The 16,079-nt window shown below is 42.2% G+C and overlaps 2 protein-coding genes across 3 annotated transcripts; one reads left to right on the forward strand and one right to left on the reverse strand.

Moving 5' to 3' along the window:
* Positions 1–298: 298 nt before the first annotated feature.
* Positions 299–2,556, reverse strand: LOC148690575 (uncharacterized). Of its 2 annotated transcripts, XM_088685203.1 has the most exons (3): positions 2,412–2,556; positions 1,629–2,339; positions 299–1,279 (listed from the first exon to the last, which is right to left on the reverse strand). In XM_088685203.1, exons 2-3 carry the CDS (start codon positions 1,716–1,718, stop codon positions 638–640), a joined length of 732 nt encoding a protein of 243 aa, XP_088541329.1. In that variant the 5' UTR covers positions 1,719–2,339; positions 2,412–2,556; the 3' UTR covers positions 299–637. The 2 variants fall into 2 exon arrangements, with proteins under 2 accessions (XP_088541329.1, XP_088541330.1); XM_088685204.1 differs by lacking the exon at positions 2,412–2,556 and having other exon boundaries at positions 1,629–2,386.
* Positions 2,557–13,634: 11,078 nt separating this feature from the next.
* On the forward strand, positions 13,635–14,574 carry SEP2 (stress enhanced protein 2). The gene has a single exon (XM_068447586.2). It carries the CDS (start codon positions 13,772–13,774, stop codon positions 14,327–14,329), a length of 558 nt encoding a protein of 185 aa, XP_068303687.1. The 5' UTR covers positions 13,635–13,771; the 3' UTR covers positions 14,330–14,574.
* The last annotated feature ends 1,505 nt before the right edge of the window (positions 14,575–16,079 follow it).

The following is a 16,079-nucleotide window of genomic DNA, read 5'->3' on the forward strand; positions in this document are numbered from 1 at the left end:
GAAACCTGGTTTGTGGCATTTAAAGTTATATGAAGCATTATGGGCATACCGAACTTCACCCCGGTCGGCCACTGGAACCACTCCTTATGCGTTAACTTATGGACACGATGCTATGTTACCGGTCGAGTTGAGTATAAGCTCGTTGCGAGTAATCAAGCAGAATGATTTGTGCAGTATTGAATACAGTCAAGCGATGCGACAAGAGTTGGAAGACTTAGAAGAAAGTCGAATCGACGCAGGTAACTTGTTGATTGCGCAAAAGAAAATTGCCGAACGAGCATATAACCAGCGTGTAAGACAAAAAACGTTCGGCGAAGGAGAATTGGTTTGGCAAACTGTGTTGCCTATTGGAATCAAAGACCCCAGGTTTGGTAAGTGGTCGCCAAATTGGGAAGGGCCATTCATCGTTCACAAAGTCCTCGGCAAGGGGGCATATCATTTACGAGATCGGACGGGTTCAGTTCACAAATTGCCGATTAATGGAAAGTTTTTAAAGAAGTACTACCCAATTACATGGGAAATGCAAGAGTAAGTCCATTATACTGACAGCAAAACGACCATTGTATTAATGGCAAAATAACCATTGTATTGATAACAAAAGATTCATTACAAGAGAACAAATACAATGATTAAATTCCTAAGGGGTCGAAGGGAGGAAGGTCTCGAGGGCAGCTTTTAGCTCCAGCCACTTGGCTTCGCTCAAAATTATCTCAGCCTGCCGGGTCTTCTTGTTGCATTGCAGTTGCTGGATACGCCGTGCACCGGCAGCGAAGGCCGTTAGCCGAGTCTTGTTGGCCTCAAAGTCCTTCTCAAGCTCAGAGGCAGCGGCCGACCTTTGCCGTTGAAGGTCAGAAATCTGACGTTGGAGGTCAGAAATCTGGCGATCGAACTCGGACAGCTTGGCTTTCTTCGCCTTGAGTGCCTCCATCTCCATTCGGCCGGCCTCATGCGCGACCTTGGCCACCTTCAAGTCGTCCTCGGCCTGCAAGGCTCGCTCGAAGACAAGAAAGTGTTGCCGAGTTCGCTCCAAGAGGTCGGTAAGGAAAGAGATACCCTCCGGGCTCAGATGACCACCGCTGGCGAGGTCATTGAGACACTCTCCAACAGAGTCGAGGCCTTTGCACCGGAGAGCTTGAGAAGCAGTCAGAGACAAGACTTCGTGCAGCTTCACGAAGACTTCGGCGGGCGTGGCTCCCACCGATTCGGCCGGAGCAGCAGAAGAGCCGGCCTCACCGGTCGTGCTCTGGAGTAGAGCGTCAAGCTCCATTTCCCAGGACGGCTGCACATAAGAGGAAAATTTGGTGAAGAACAGTAAAGACGTGATGTAGTGTATAAAGGAAAAAGGAGAATGTTTGAGACCTGCCGAGAAGAGACTTCGGCCATGCCCTCTGGGTCATTGCTCGAACCCAGGGAACTTAATGGCCGAGCCCAGTGCCTCAGACCGCTACGCAATTCACGCGGCCGATGGAGGTCATCTACATTTGATGGCCACAATGGCGGCCAGGAAATATAAACAACGCCCCTCGGCGCATAAAATTGCCGGTGAAATGAATGTTCGGGCACCTGACATGTAATGGTCTTAAAAACATGTATCAAAAGAGAATCAACACAAAAGAAGAAAGACTTACAAAGGCCGAAGAGACTTCCTGCGGAGGAATGGGGAGATCTGCATCCTGCGGATGAATCGGCGACTCGGCCGTGGCCTCAGGGTCGACCATGGGTCTCTTGCCACGATCCGCCACTGGAGGAGTCGGTCGAGTGGCCGCCTCCACAACCGGAGAATGACAGACGGGAGGAGAACTGACTGGTCGGCGGAGGCGTTCCAGGGGGACCTCTTCGCTCTCGCTCTCGACATCCTGGACAAAAAGAGATTATTTTACGACCAAGAAACCTGAAGGAACAAGAGTAGAAGCAGAATTATACCTCCAAAACGACCGTTGGAGTCGGGGGTGTTTCGGCAGGAGCAGCCGATTTCCCCATTTTGGGCGCCACGACCGGCTCTGAAGTATGAGCAGACGCGGGTGCGACGATTGGGTCGGCCTGAGAGACGGCTGGAGGATTCGAGGTTGGAGGTGCCTGGGCAGCCGGCACAGATGGAGAGCCGGCAGGAGCGGGCGTCCCAGTAGTGTCACTGGGGACGACATGAATCTCCCGGTCGCCTTTCTTCGCCAATTTCTTGACGCGCTTAGAAGGACGAAGGGCCTCTTCCGCCGGCTCGGCCCCTTGGTGGGGGCGTTTGGTAGGGATCGACCGCTCGGTGACAAGGGTCCTCTTCATAGGCGCTTTCTTCGCCTTTGCCACCGCGGCGACCACCTCCACCGTCCTCGGCACGCGAACCCCTGAAAAGCGAAGTAATTAGCAACGAGGATCAAGTTGTAAAACAAAGGAGGAAAGAAGAACGAAAATACTACCTTGGGTCGACTCCTTAGGCTGTGTCGAGGATGTTGACCTAGGGCGGTCGCCGAAGATCTTCATCGCCAGCTCTTCGGCCGGGGCGCCGAAGAAGTTGCCGGTGTACTCCTCCCACCAGTCCCCGAAGGTATCAGTTCCCAGAGATTCAGGGACTGCCGGCCGAATCCTGAATTTCCTGCACTTCTCTTGGAACTCCTGGTCGGACGTCTTGCACTCCCTCTCAGAGGAACCGGTAAGACGCCCCCGACTTAGGAGTGACCGAGAAGCGAGCAAGGGGACGGGGCTGCCTTGAATATAGCCGAGCTGCCGGGCGACAAAATGGGGGTGGTAGACCTCCCAGCCAGCTCGGCGGGCATCGCAACCCAGTGGAAGGTCGCGAGCCAAAACAAACGACCCCCAGCGCTGACGAATGTCCGCATCCTCAGACGCGGCCCACGCGGCCGTAGGAAGCTTGAGCGAGGAAGGGTACTCCTGGCGCCGGCACACCAGGAACTCGTCATCCGAGAGGACATCTAGGCCGAGGAAGTGTTTGAAAACCTCGTCGGCCCGGTGAGGTGGAGCCGGTCGAGATGCCAGTTGAAGACCGAGGGCGGCCGTTCGCTGGAAGGCAGGGACCTCCGGTCGAAGAGTAGAGAAGTAAACCTGCAACCAGAGTTGGAACACCCAGAGGGGTCCGTTCTGATGCGGGTCGATCTTGCCAATGGTCGCCTCGGCCAGGCAACGGTAGAGATTGGCGAGTATGGCTGGACTGAGCGCCAGCAAGCGACCATTAGCCAGTGCCTGGGCCACCGGCATGTTCTCCACCAGGCATTTGTTCGACCGAGTACAACAAATGAATTTGTTGTACCAGTAGAAGAGGAAGGCCTCGTGTTCTCCCTTCCTAAGGCTTTCCTCGCCTCGGCCGGCGAAATGAAGAATGAGAGTGTTATAGTTGAAGAAGTTCTTGTGGAGCTTTTGAACTTCTTCCCTTGAGGGCTCCCGATCACCCCGGCTTAGCGTCTCGACAGCCCTTTCGTCGAATAGTGCCTTCAGGTCGAGAGGAGAAGGGTATCCGGAAAGGGCGGCGTCAATAGGAAGGCCGATCGAGGAAGTCCCAAGGATGGCCGAGACGCCGAGGATGGTGGGGCCGAGAGGGCCGAAAGGCAGGACCATGGTGTTGGTGGCCGAACACCATAAACTCAGGGCCGCCATGAGCAGCTCCTTATCCATGGCAATCTCCATGGTTGACAGAATAATGGCATCGTAGATGCCGAGAGCCTTCCACTCCTTGGAGAAGAAGGAGCTCATTCGGTCGACCCAGGCGGCCCAGGCCGTGGTGGTCGAGGGCCAAGCTCCTTGAGGACGAGCCAAGCACCATTTCGACCAGTCAAACCCTTGAAGAAGGGGGGTTAAACATTGCTCCTTGAGCAAGTTGGTGACAGACGACGGCACTGCGTCTTTGAAGAGGGGACCCAGAATCTGGTGGGTGGTGGCCATATCCTCTTGAAATCGCAGCGTCTTGACGGCACTGCGATCGATGAATGACTTGCACTTATTGATCTCATCGGAAAGCTTCGAAATAAAGGAGGCCATTTGCAGAAGAAAGAACTAAAAAATTGCAGAAGGTCTGGAAGGTTTGATTTGAGCAAACAAAGATGAGAAATTAGAGATTCTGGAGTTTCTGAGGGCGTAAGAGGCGAATGGCAGAAATGTGGGTATTTATAGGCTTTTCAGAATGAATATCAAACGTCTGGAATTCAAAAGCGCTGGTTCAGATTGGGGGGAAATGTAACCGGGAAAGTCTGCAATCATTTCGGATATTTTGGGAACCTGCGAAAATGGGATCGAGGAGTCGAAAATCCAGGACGCACGATGGCGTGTGGCGACAGGTTCAATGCATTTAATAAGGATGAGACGGTTCAATTAGTTCACGGTTTCGAGGCCCATGAGTGAAGCTTTTAAGAACGGCGGAGAATCGACACGTGGCCACGCGTTGGGGGCGACGAGGAAAGTGCAATCATGTCTCATAAATATGCAGGAATAATGATCATTAAGGGAGTAAAATTCAAAGAAGCAATAAATGTCTTCGCTTCTTCAAGGTCGAGGCCCGACCAAGAGGTGACAGTCGGCGACCTCAGAAGCGAGGGGGCAATGTTTGGGCCCAAAATATCTTGGGCAGGCCGAGTAGTCATATGTGCTCGGCCCAAGGTAATAACAGATGCTGTGGGCCGGATAATAAAACCCGGGCCAGCTGGCAGGGTCAGCCGAATCCTATCTCAAGAGGTCCAGATAAATAGGAAGGATTGAGGAAATCCTGGTGCGACCAGGATTCTCGACCAGCAAGAAATAAAGCCTCAAAGGGAGGAAGATTCAGAGTCCCAGTGGGAGTAGGTTTGTTCGAACCAGAATCGAAATGGGACAAGGACTCCCAATCCAAATCAGAGGAGATTTCAAGGAATGGGGTACTATAAATACACGAGATCATGCAACATTCAGGGGACCTTCAACTCAGCATACAATTGCCCTGCGCAAAACCTCTCAATCACCTTGAGATTTTTCCTTTTCTTTTTCCTGCCGACACACCTTCAGTTTGGATAAACAGCACTGTGGAAGCAACCGGCGAGCACCTTCAGTTTGGATAAACAGCACTGCTGCCGCAGAATCAGCCGACCAAGAAGCATCTTCAGTTTGGATAAACAGCACTGCGTCGAGGTCGACCGATTATCTATCCAAGTCTCGGTCGAGGAAGGTTTTCGAACCTTTGTTGGCAGAGGTCACCGTACTAAGCTTTCCCGGCATAGTTAGGTGTTACGAATTACATTGCTCGGCGTACTGATCGCCGAGTGGTTTTATGATTGGATACTCACAGGTGAGTTTCAGGGTTCGGCATTCCGACGGCCGAACTACGTTTACCATCAAGACATATATCACGTTCGAGTACCTGTGCCCATACACCTTGGTCTCGATTCGACGTGCTTATACTCTCACGAATATAATCACAGTGACCGAATCGGGCTCGGACGATTTGTGAACTCCGCAGAATTAGCAGCCTTGTCTTCAGGCTGTAGAACCCAGAGACCGAGAGTGTTCCTTCCTCGGTCGCAATCGCAAGTTAAAGAAGTCAGCACCGCGCTCAAAGCTACATCAACAGATTTTACTCCTCGGCCAGGCTCGGCCGACGAGTTGGCACGCCCCGCATTCGACCGAAGGACGTAGTTAGCTTATTAGTTACTCGGCCTGCGCGCCACGTAGGTTTTGTAATTTTTAGGATCAACAATAACGACCACTTAAACTTTCGTTTTCATTATTTTTAAAACTTGTCCAATAAGTATTTTCAGTTTTCAAAAAAAATGAAAACTGAAAACCAAAAACTAAAAATTGAAATTCAACTTTTGAAACTCAAACAATAGCATTTGGTTGTTGGTTTGAAAGTAGCTACCAAACAAATTTTTATTTAAATAAAAAAAAATGTGAACAAAAATTGACAACTAAAAGTAAATTAGTTATCAAACAAATCTTAATTTTGACAATTTTATTAACAATTATATGCATACACATAAACGACAAGAAATTTTTCTAATAACATTTCAAACTAAAAACATACATAATTGAAAAAGTTTTATGTGACCAAGGTGATGCAGGAGCAGGAATTTGATATCTAAAACTGAAAACTCCAAGCAAGTTTTTTTTTTTTTTTTTTTTTTTTTTAATTTTATTTTATCTTGTGTTTGGTGTGAATGCCCATTAGAAAGGTGAACAGCCAAGTTTGGCCAAGAAAGAGAAGTCAAAGCCACATGGCTTAAATACTGAAATTTGGTCTTTACCATTTGATATATAAATTTTCCGTTGGGTGAAAAACCACTATACATGGAGGTGTCTTTATATCATTTTTTAGTAAACAAAATATGAGGAAAAGCTGAGAATAAAAATCTATTTTTGTTATAAATAGATAAAATTGCAAGAGAGATAATCTTTACGAGGGATAGATGTGGAACGGATACAAAATATCATTATTTTTTTTTAATTGTATCACACAAAGGATGTAGGTAAAGAGAGGGGAGGGATATAGGTATTATTATTTTCACTCTCTGGTGTGTTGTGATGAGATTATAAACATACCTCTATTTATAGGAATTTTCAACCGACACATCCTTACATGCATGGAGAAAAAACTTCCCATGCTAGAACTTTTACCTGAGACTTTCAAAGGTTGCCACCAAAAGTCTAACGTGGTTTGTTACGTTACAAAATTACCTATGTGGAATTCACACTAAGCTTCATAACACTAACTCTTGGATGACCATTTACCAACATCATTAGCCTCATTAAAACATTGCTAGGAAAAACCTAGTGGAAAAAAAAAATCGTAGCAAAGGAAAAAGAAAACAACTTTGCTTGGATTATTGATATAATGTTAAGTATGGTTATGTTCCCTCATTAAAACCTTGATAGGAAAAACCTAGTGGAAAAAATCCTAATCAAAGGAAAAAGAGTATAACATGCATGTGTCTTGGATGCTCCCCCTGATTCTGCATTCTTCAAATTGATTGATTGATAAGCCTACTTAATCCAATACCATGCACTAGCTTCTGAAATGTGCACTTTGGTAGAGATTTGGTAAATAGGTCTGCTAGATTTTCATTGGAACGGATTTGTTTTACTTCAATAACCTTAGCCTTTTGAAGCTCATGTGCACTGAACAACTTTAGAGATATGTGTCTAGTCTTATCACCCTTGATGAATCCTTCCTTCATTTGGGCAACACACACTGCATTATCTTCATGAATGATAGTTAAAGTGTTTATCTTTGAAGGTAGACCACATGAATACCAGATTTGATGAATCATTGATCTTAACCAAGAACATTCACAACTTGCTTCATGTAGAACAAGTATTTCTAAATGATTGGAAGATGTAGCAACAAATGTTTGCTTTGTTGAGCATCACGAGATTACTGTATCTCCATTAGTGAACATATATCCAGTTTGTGAATGGGCTTTATGCAGATCAGAGAGAAAACCAGCATCTGCATATCCAACAAGATTCTGGTCATATGTGGATTTCTCATACTAGAAGAGGCCTATGTTTGTTGCCCCATAAAGGTATCGTAAAATATCTTTGACTCCCTTATAATGTCACATTGTTGGAGCATAGTTATACCTTGCTTACAAGTTGACTGAAAAAAGCTATATTTGGTCTATTACATTGTGTGAAATACAATAAAGCACATGTTACACTCAGATATGGTCTCATTATCTTCTTTTAGGCAAAACAGATATTTCTTTATGTCAAGAGACCAAATGACCATTGGCATGCTAAGTGGATAAGCATTGTCCATGCCACATCGTTTTGGGACTTTTTCAATATAAGCTGATTAATGGACCAAAATTCCATTAGCATAATGCTTGATCTGCATGCCGAGACAATATTTTGTTTTCCCAAGGTCTTTCATTTCAATTCGCTTTCCAAATATTCAGCAATCTTGTTAAGCTCTTTAGGAGTTCCAACTAAGTTATGTCATCGACATATGCTGCCATTATAGCAAATCCAGAGTTTGATTTCTTAATAAACACACAAGGGCAAGTGACATTATTGGTACATCCTTCCTTGATCAAATACTCACTGAGATGATTATACCACATTCATCTAGACTGTTTCAGCCCATATAATGATTACCTTAATCTGATTGAGAGCATACTTCATGGTTTGTCAGTTGTTTCAGGCAACTTTAGTCCTTCTGGGTCTTTCATATAGGTATCAGTATCTAATTCTTCACATAAATATGCGGTGATGACATCCATAAGTAACATATCAAGTTTTTTTTAAAACCACCAAACTTAGTTTATTTCACTTCATTTTGATGATGAACGATTCTTTTCACTTCATTTTCACATTGAGTGCTTCGTGGATTGAATGAGACACGGTGAGTATATCCCATGTTAATTCTTGTGCTTTGTGGATTGATTGAGTTTGGTCTTATAAACCCATTTGACACCAATGACAGGCTTGTTAAATGGTCTCTCAACAAGCTACCATGTATTGTTATTCTCTAACATTTCTAACTCAGTTTCCATTGCTTTTCTCCATGATTCATCTTTAGCTACATCATCATAGCTTTCAAGTTCAATAATATACATGTAGAACTGAGCCATGATTTCACTCACACTTCTCCACTTTTTAGGTGTAAAATCATATACTTGAGACCTGTCAATCACACTTTCACTTTGAGAAATAACAGGTTGCTTAGAAAGAGAACTTTCACCAATTTCATATATTTCATTAGCACTTTGATACTCAGTGGCAGCTGGAAATCTCACTTCATTCCTGGTAGTGCAGTCCAATCCCAGGAAGCATTCCCATCAAATGTAACATCCCTTGATAGAATGATCTTCCTTGAAATCGGATCATACAATCTGTAACCTTTCTCACTAGCACCATAGCCTACAAAGATGAACTTATGGCTATTTTCTTCCAACTTGTGCCTCAAATTTGGAGGGATGTGTGCATAACAAAGTGAACCAAAGACCTTCAAATAAGCTATCCCTGGTTATCTACCACTATAAGCTTCAAATGGAGTTGTTTTCTTCAAAGCTTTGGTAGGACACCTATTAAGCAAATAAACTGCAGTATTCACTACTTCTGCCCAAAATACATATAAAAGGTTCTTTTCATGCAACATTGACTTTGCCATTTCCACCACAGTCATATTCTTTCTCTCTGACACTCCATTTTGTTGGGGAGTGTAGGCCATGGTCAACTATCTTTGAATTCCTAGCTCACTACAGTACTTGTCAAATTCTGCAGAAAGGAATTCTCCCCCTCTATCACTTCTAAGACATTTCACCTTATATCCACATTGCAAATCAGTCATTGCCTTGAACTTATACCTCAGAAAGTACACCCATGTCATTCTAGTGCAATCGTCTATGAATAAATTTTGGGTAGAGCTCAGTCTTATGAGCGCATAGGCGAAAACCGTTCGTGAAACGGAGCTATAGCGAAGGAGTTATTAGCGTTTAAAGTTAAGGATATTTTGGTAACTTTCCTTCATTCTAGAAGGCTCCAGATTTTCTAGAGCAATAAGATGTGCCACGTGTGTGGCTGGGATCAAAGAAAAATGAGAGAAATGAACGGCTGTGATGGAAAAGAAAGGAAAGAAAAGGGAGGGACATGGACCAATCAAGGAAGAGGAAAGGAGGGAAAGAAGAGAAGGAAGAAGAGAGAGAGAAAAAAAAAAAAAAAAAAAAGGCCGGAGGAAAGGGGAATAGATGTTCTTCCTGACCCGACTCGGTGACATGCAAACCCGATGCCATTCACGGCGAATCAAGGCAACTCGCCACCTAGAAACAACTCCCTAGCCTTCCCTCTTCCATTTCCACCCAAAATTAGAAGAAATTTGGCGGAAATTTTGGGGAAAAACGGACGGTGGTCCGTGTGGTTGTACAGCGGCGATCCGCCAATTGTGAAGCTAACTCAACTAATTATCAACACCAATAGGCTCCCCTAAACCTCAGGAACAAAGCTCAAGCAATGGTGGGGGCGACGGAGCGAGTATGGAGGTCGAATTGAAGCATACCCAATTATAGGGTTTTTGGCAGTTTGTGGGCGATTTCAGGCATTTCCTGGCCAAATTGGACTTTGGCCTAGGTATGAAAGTTGTTCCTCTCATTGAACTCTACTTACCTGTGAAATTTGCTAATTTTTAGAGTTTGTCGGAAAATTAGGTTTCCGTTCACCGGAAACCGCCATCTGCGGCAGCGGCGCATGGCCAGTGGGCAGATGCTACCTTTTCATGAAAATTTTGATATTTTAAATCTGTAATTGGTACCTATTTGAGGTGATTCAATTGTGAATGCTAATGTTGAATATTTCCATTAATAGAATATTTTCGGAAATGGATAAAAGCATAAATTGTGAACTACAAAAGGCTTGGGTACATAGGTAGTCTAGCATGGGTTAGATGCATCCTTAAATAATTGAGATTATTCTTGTGTTGGGAATTTGATTGAAGAAGAGAAATTATAGTGAATTATTTGAAAATTTAATCTTATGTGTTTTGGTAAGTAAATTCTAGTTATAGATTTTGTGAGTGATTAAGAAATTTAAATAAATAATTGTGATTAATGGTAGTTAGTTAAACAAGAGTTGAAGGCCTATCACCAAAATTAGTATCCGTAATAAAACTTTTAGGTCGGGGCATTACACTAGTCGTCTCCACCAATTATATGGCGGTGGGGGCAGGGTGTAAAGCTTTCTTTGGGGTTTTTAGGTTTTCCCGTGTGGTCATGTTTGGGCCTCTTCATGTGGGCCTTAGCTGTTGGCCTCCTATGTAAATTTTATTTTGGGTACGGATATGAACCTTTACTCATTCATTGTAAGCATATGTGACATTATGTTTGTACATACCTTTTATGGGATTGTTGTTTTTTTAATTTCTTGCTTTTTCCAGCAGAGTCATTGTACTTTGTCCTTTTGGACTTTGTTATGAAAATTCTCATTGACCAAAAAGGTATTGTATTTATCTATCTATAGCATTGTTTATGTTGTTGATAAACATATATATTTGTTAGTATATTAGTTTTTTTTAGTACAAGCAATATTGTACATTAATCTACACTAATGAGGAAGTGGGGAAGATTTGAACCTAGGAGAGATTTGCAAAGGAAGACCCTAACCACAAAGCAATCCACCACTTAAGTAAATGATTCAAAAAAAAAAAAAAAATTAACAAGATTCAAAATTTAACTTAACAGTAGGTTATGGATTAAGGATTCAAAATTTAAAATTGAAATACCAGTAATTGATTCATAAACCAAGAAATTTACAAATATTTCACTTTTACTATAGAGAGTAAAACGGGCATAAGAAAAAATCAACTTGAACTAAATTGCTAAGAAAATGGAACCATACTAAATCTAAATGCAACTTAAGATTTCAGACTTAGATCTAAATGCCTCTTTTTATTTATTGAACTTAGAGCGATGCTATTGATACACTTCTCTTATTTTTCGATAGGCATATCGAATAAATTAAAACAGGCCAAATAAAAGAAATTAACAGGCATGTGAAGAAGGTAAAAAGAGGTGTATAGGTATCACCACTCTAAACTTACGGTCTCAAAAAACAAAGAAATTCTTTTTAACAAACGATATTATATACACTAATGGGAGATGATGGATTTAGTCTCATAATGAGTTAGCAATAATATGGTTCAAGTTCTTCTTTGGCTAGAATCAAACTTTAAACCTCTCACTTACAATTAAAAAAGAGTATCACTAGACAGTTATATAAAATGGCAAAAGAAAAGAAAGATTAAATTCAAACATTGGGCTGGTATTAGGGTGGTAACCTGACCAATAACATGATTTAAAATGACATTAGGATGGTGATCTAATTATTAATTGATTTTTTTTGTAAATATAATCCTATCCTATCATTTATAATATGACATGTTTCGATCATTTCTGTGAATGGAGCAGAAATAGGTTTGTGTAGAAACTCTGCTCAGAAATATTATGACGATATAATTGCATAAAGAGAATAGAGAACTTGGACTAAGATGGTAAGTCAATTCTAATATTTTGGATCACACTGGATTTCAATAAAAATCAAACCTATAAATTCTTACTTATAGATGGATTGAGAAAGGCGTTATCCCTACATTTTTTTTTTTACTTGTTATACATTTTTTAAAGGTAAATTATACAAAATTACCTCAACTATGGGGTCAAACTACAATCTCATACCTCATGTTTTAAACATTGAAATATCATATATCAACTTATGAATTCGTTGCAATATCATACCTCTATTAAGTTTTGTCAATTTGATTGTTAAATGATGACGTGGCAAAAGTGGAATCCACTTATTTTCTAAACTGAAATAAAAAATTAATTAATTATTAATAAGTTATTAATTTTTTATTTCACAATATTAATAATTAAAAAAAAAAAAAAAAAACTCTCTCCCTCACTCTTTCTCTCCTCTCACTTGTCTTCCTCTCTCACGCTCTCTGCTCTCACTTGCAGAGAAACAATGGCTCGTCGCCCCCATCAGGTCCCAATTTCTCAAGAACAGACTTGGAGAGAGAAAGGGGCATCACCGTCAAGCTCCAAATTGCCGAACATGATTGATTCAAAGAGTCGGATCTGGGCTGACTAAAAAAGATCGCGTCTGGGCTTCGTAAATAAAGGGTACCCTACGAACAAGGTTGATTTCAAGAGACTCTGATACTTTGGATTTGGTGGGTTAGCAAATGGGCGACTGGGATTTTGGTTTGTATGATTTCAGATGGTTTCTGAGATGGCATTTTTGGAATTTGATTGGGAAAATGTGGAAATTTGGAATGGTAGATTGCAAATTAAGTTTTATTTTTATTTTTATTTTTAAATTATGAGTAAATTGTTGAATAGAAGCATGAATTTACAGAAAGTTGAAGTCTTTGCTTTTCTGGGAGGGAGGATTGTTCGTCAAAAAAGGGGTTCGAGCGGTGCAGGTAGGTGGACGATATGGGAGTGCCAACAAGATGCAGGTGAGATTGCTGGTTTGTGGTTGGTTGCAGGTGAGGTGCGATTGCTTGTTTGTGGTTGGTTGCAGGCGAGATGCAAGTGTGGCGGAGATGATTGGTTGTAGGCGGAGATGCAGGTTGTGGTTGATTGATGTTGTTTTACGGGAATTGAAGAAGGCCAGGAAGAAGGACAGAAAGATGAAGGAAAACAAAAAAAAAAAAAAAAAGGAGACAAGTGCGAGTAGAGAGAGTGAGGAAGAGTTTTTTTATTAATTATTTTTAATTGTTAAATAAAAAATTAATAATTAATTAATTTTTTATTTCAGTTTAGAAAATGAATGGGCCTTATTTTTGCCACATTATCATTTAACAGTTAAATTGATAAAAAATTTAATCGAGGTTTGACATTGTAACGAATTCATATTTGAGGTATGACATTGCAATGTTTAAAACATGCGGTATGAGATTGTAGTTCGATCCATAGTTAAGATATTTTATGTAATTCAACCTTTTTTTTAATTTTCCACCACTAATCCAATAAATAAAAATAATAATAATAAACAGTAATTAACAAAGAACGCAAAACAGAGAAAATTGTGTGAAAAGCGTCTCCCAATAACCATACGACAACATCACATTTTCACATACCGGCCAAATACTGTTTCATTAATTAATTAATTAATTATTTATTTATTTATTTATTTAGTGAAAGGCACGTTATCGAGCAAAACAGCTACCACGTTCCCAAACTCCTCCACCTCACAAGCCACCCACTAATATCCCAAACCGTCTCAAATTCCCAACCCTTCACTCCAAAATCCAAAACCCCAGTTCCACCTATACACACCGTTTTGGCGCGTTTATTTGCCCTCCATGGCGACGGCTGCGCGCGTTATTCGCTGCGAGCTGAGGAAGTTCCAAAGCCCCGCGGTCCGCGGCGTCGAACCGATTGCTCCGGTTCAGGTTCCGAAACCGGCGGCTTCAGATCCGAAGAGCGCGAAGATCGTGCTTCAGCCTCGGCTTTGCACTCTGAGATCGTACGGCTCGGATCTGGTCAGGGTGATGAAGACGAAGGACGAAACGACGTCGCCGTTCTTCGCGACGCTGTCGGAGTACATCGAGAGCTCGAAGAAGAGCCAGGATTTCGAGATCCTGTCGGGTCGGCTGGCGATGGTGGTTTTCGCGGCGACGGTGTCGGTGGAGGTGGTGACCGGGAACTCGTTGTTTAGGAAAGTGGAGGTGGAGGGGATTGCGGAGGCGGCTGGGGTGTGTTTGGCTGCGGTGACGTGTGCGGCGGTTTGTGCATGGCTCACCAGTGCCCGAACCCGAGTGGGTCGGATCTTGAGTTTGAGCTGCAACACGTTAATTGACTCGCTCATTGACCAGATTGTGGATGGCTTATTTTACGATGATCCCACCGACCTACCTTAGTGATTGCTGGATCGATTTTCCCATCTCCAAAGTCATCAAACAAGCAGAGCAAATACTATTAGATTAATAAATAATGACGAACTTACATATGTGATAGGAGTGAATGTTGTGTTTGAGTGTGTGTATAAATATAGTATCAAATTAAGTTCATGAGTTCGTCATCCTCTGTAAAATTAACCATTACAGTTTACAAGGAGAGATCTGTAGTCAAATAAATCCAAATTAATATATGAATTTTGTATAAATTATATCTTCCAATTTCAGTATGCCGACTGATCTCCCTATAGGGTTTCAAATGTAAAGCTCTTATATTGCTTTTACATGTTGGAATACATGGAAAACCCGCTGCAATTTCCTTTTCAACCATCAACCCATTTATCCCTCGAAGGTAGTCTTTGAAATTTCTAATTCTATCGGCACTTTTCTGCTTGCTACTCAGGTAACCGGCTCTCGGACAAATGCTCCTCCATTACCCGTGGTACCTGTCACGTGGACTCCTCCAAACCCCGGGTTTATCAATCTTAGCCTTAGTTTGATACTGAGATGATTCTGAAAAAGGTGGCTATAAAAAAAAGCTGGGAGTTTTTTTTATGTTTGGTAAACATTCAGTTTTAGCTTTTTTTCATAGTTTTTGATAAAAAAAAGTCAAAAACACAAAGCTGCAAAACCCAGCTTTAAAAAACCAGCTTTTTTTCACATCTGTTTTACGTAAAAGTTTATCAAACACTATAATACTTTTTTTTTTTTTCAAAAGCACTTTTACAAAAAAGTTTACCAAGCACTCTGCTGCTTTATTTCACAGCTGCTTATTCTCACAACACAGCAGAAGCAATTTTTTTTTCAAAGCACAACAATACCAAACCAGCCCTTAATGTGGATGCTAGTTGGGAAACGTCATTATTGGGCTCGGTTTTTGTTGGGGTGGTTGCACGAAACAATGCTGGGGGTTTTTTGGGTGCAGGTAGATATAGTGTGAAGGCTCGGAGTGTGGCTATGGCAGAGGCGTTGGCTGTTCAGATTGGATGTGAGCTTGGTCATCAATTGGGTTGGCATTCTGCGATTCTTGAATCTGAATCCTCTAAAACCATTTTAGCTTTGCGGGACTCGCCTTCAAAGGGCAGGTGGGAAGCTTTCCCTCTTCCTCAGCAGTGTATTCGCTTGGGAGATTCTTTCCATGTCTATCGCTGGTCTTGGATTCCAAAATCAGCTAACAAGGCTGCGCACTTTGTGGTGTCGCGGTGATGTCGGGAGATGAGCATTGGGGTTTGGGTTCTCAGATCTCCATCTTCCCTGGTTTTTGTGCTTCACAATGATGGACTTCCTTGTCCACACTAGGTCTCTCGAAGGGTAGTATAAGGAGTGACATTTTAGCATTAGATGCGACGTCAGGATCCTTGTATCTCCTTGTATTGCCTGTTTGTGGTGTACTTTCTGGCTGTCTGCCTCTTTGTAGGCTTACTTGTACTCTTTTGGCTGTTTTGCCCGTAAATCTTATCTAGTTTTTTATTTTTTTTTTTTTTTAAAAAGCCTTAAACCAAGCTACTTTGCACGGTTGTAACCAGGTTGGGAAATGTTTTCTTGCCCGGAAATGACAAACATGTAACCTTGTCTCTCCTGAATTTTTTTTTTTTTTTTTTTTTTTTTTGTGTAACTAACCCCCTAAACTATTTTTTTGGTAAACTAACCCCCTCAACTATTTGAAACCAAGGTTCTAAAAAACGCTAGGTGCTAGTCAAGCGGCGGGCTAGTG

The sequence above is a fragment of the Pyrus communis genome, chromosome 15, assembly GCF_041283825.1.
Source record: "Pyrus communis isolate YQ-2024b chromosome 15, ASM4128382v1, whole genome shotgun sequence".
Classification (NCBI taxonomy): domain Eukaryota; kingdom Viridiplantae; phylum Streptophyta; class Magnoliopsida; order Rosales; family Rosaceae; genus Pyrus; species Pyrus communis.

Coding starts and splice junctions, on each gene's coding strand:
- LOC148690575 (XM_088685203.1), bottom strand. CDS start 1,718: ATGGTCGACCCTGAGGCCACGGCCGAGTCGCCGATTCATCCGCAGGAT. Junction 1,280..1,628: donor AGGAAGTCTCTTCGGCCTTT/GTAAGTCTTTCT, acceptor TCTTATGTGCAG/CCGTCCTGGGAAATGGAGCT.
- SEP2 (XM_068447586.2), top strand. CDS start 13,772: ATGGCGACGGCTGCGCGCGTTATTCGCTGCGAGCTGAGGAAGTTCCAA.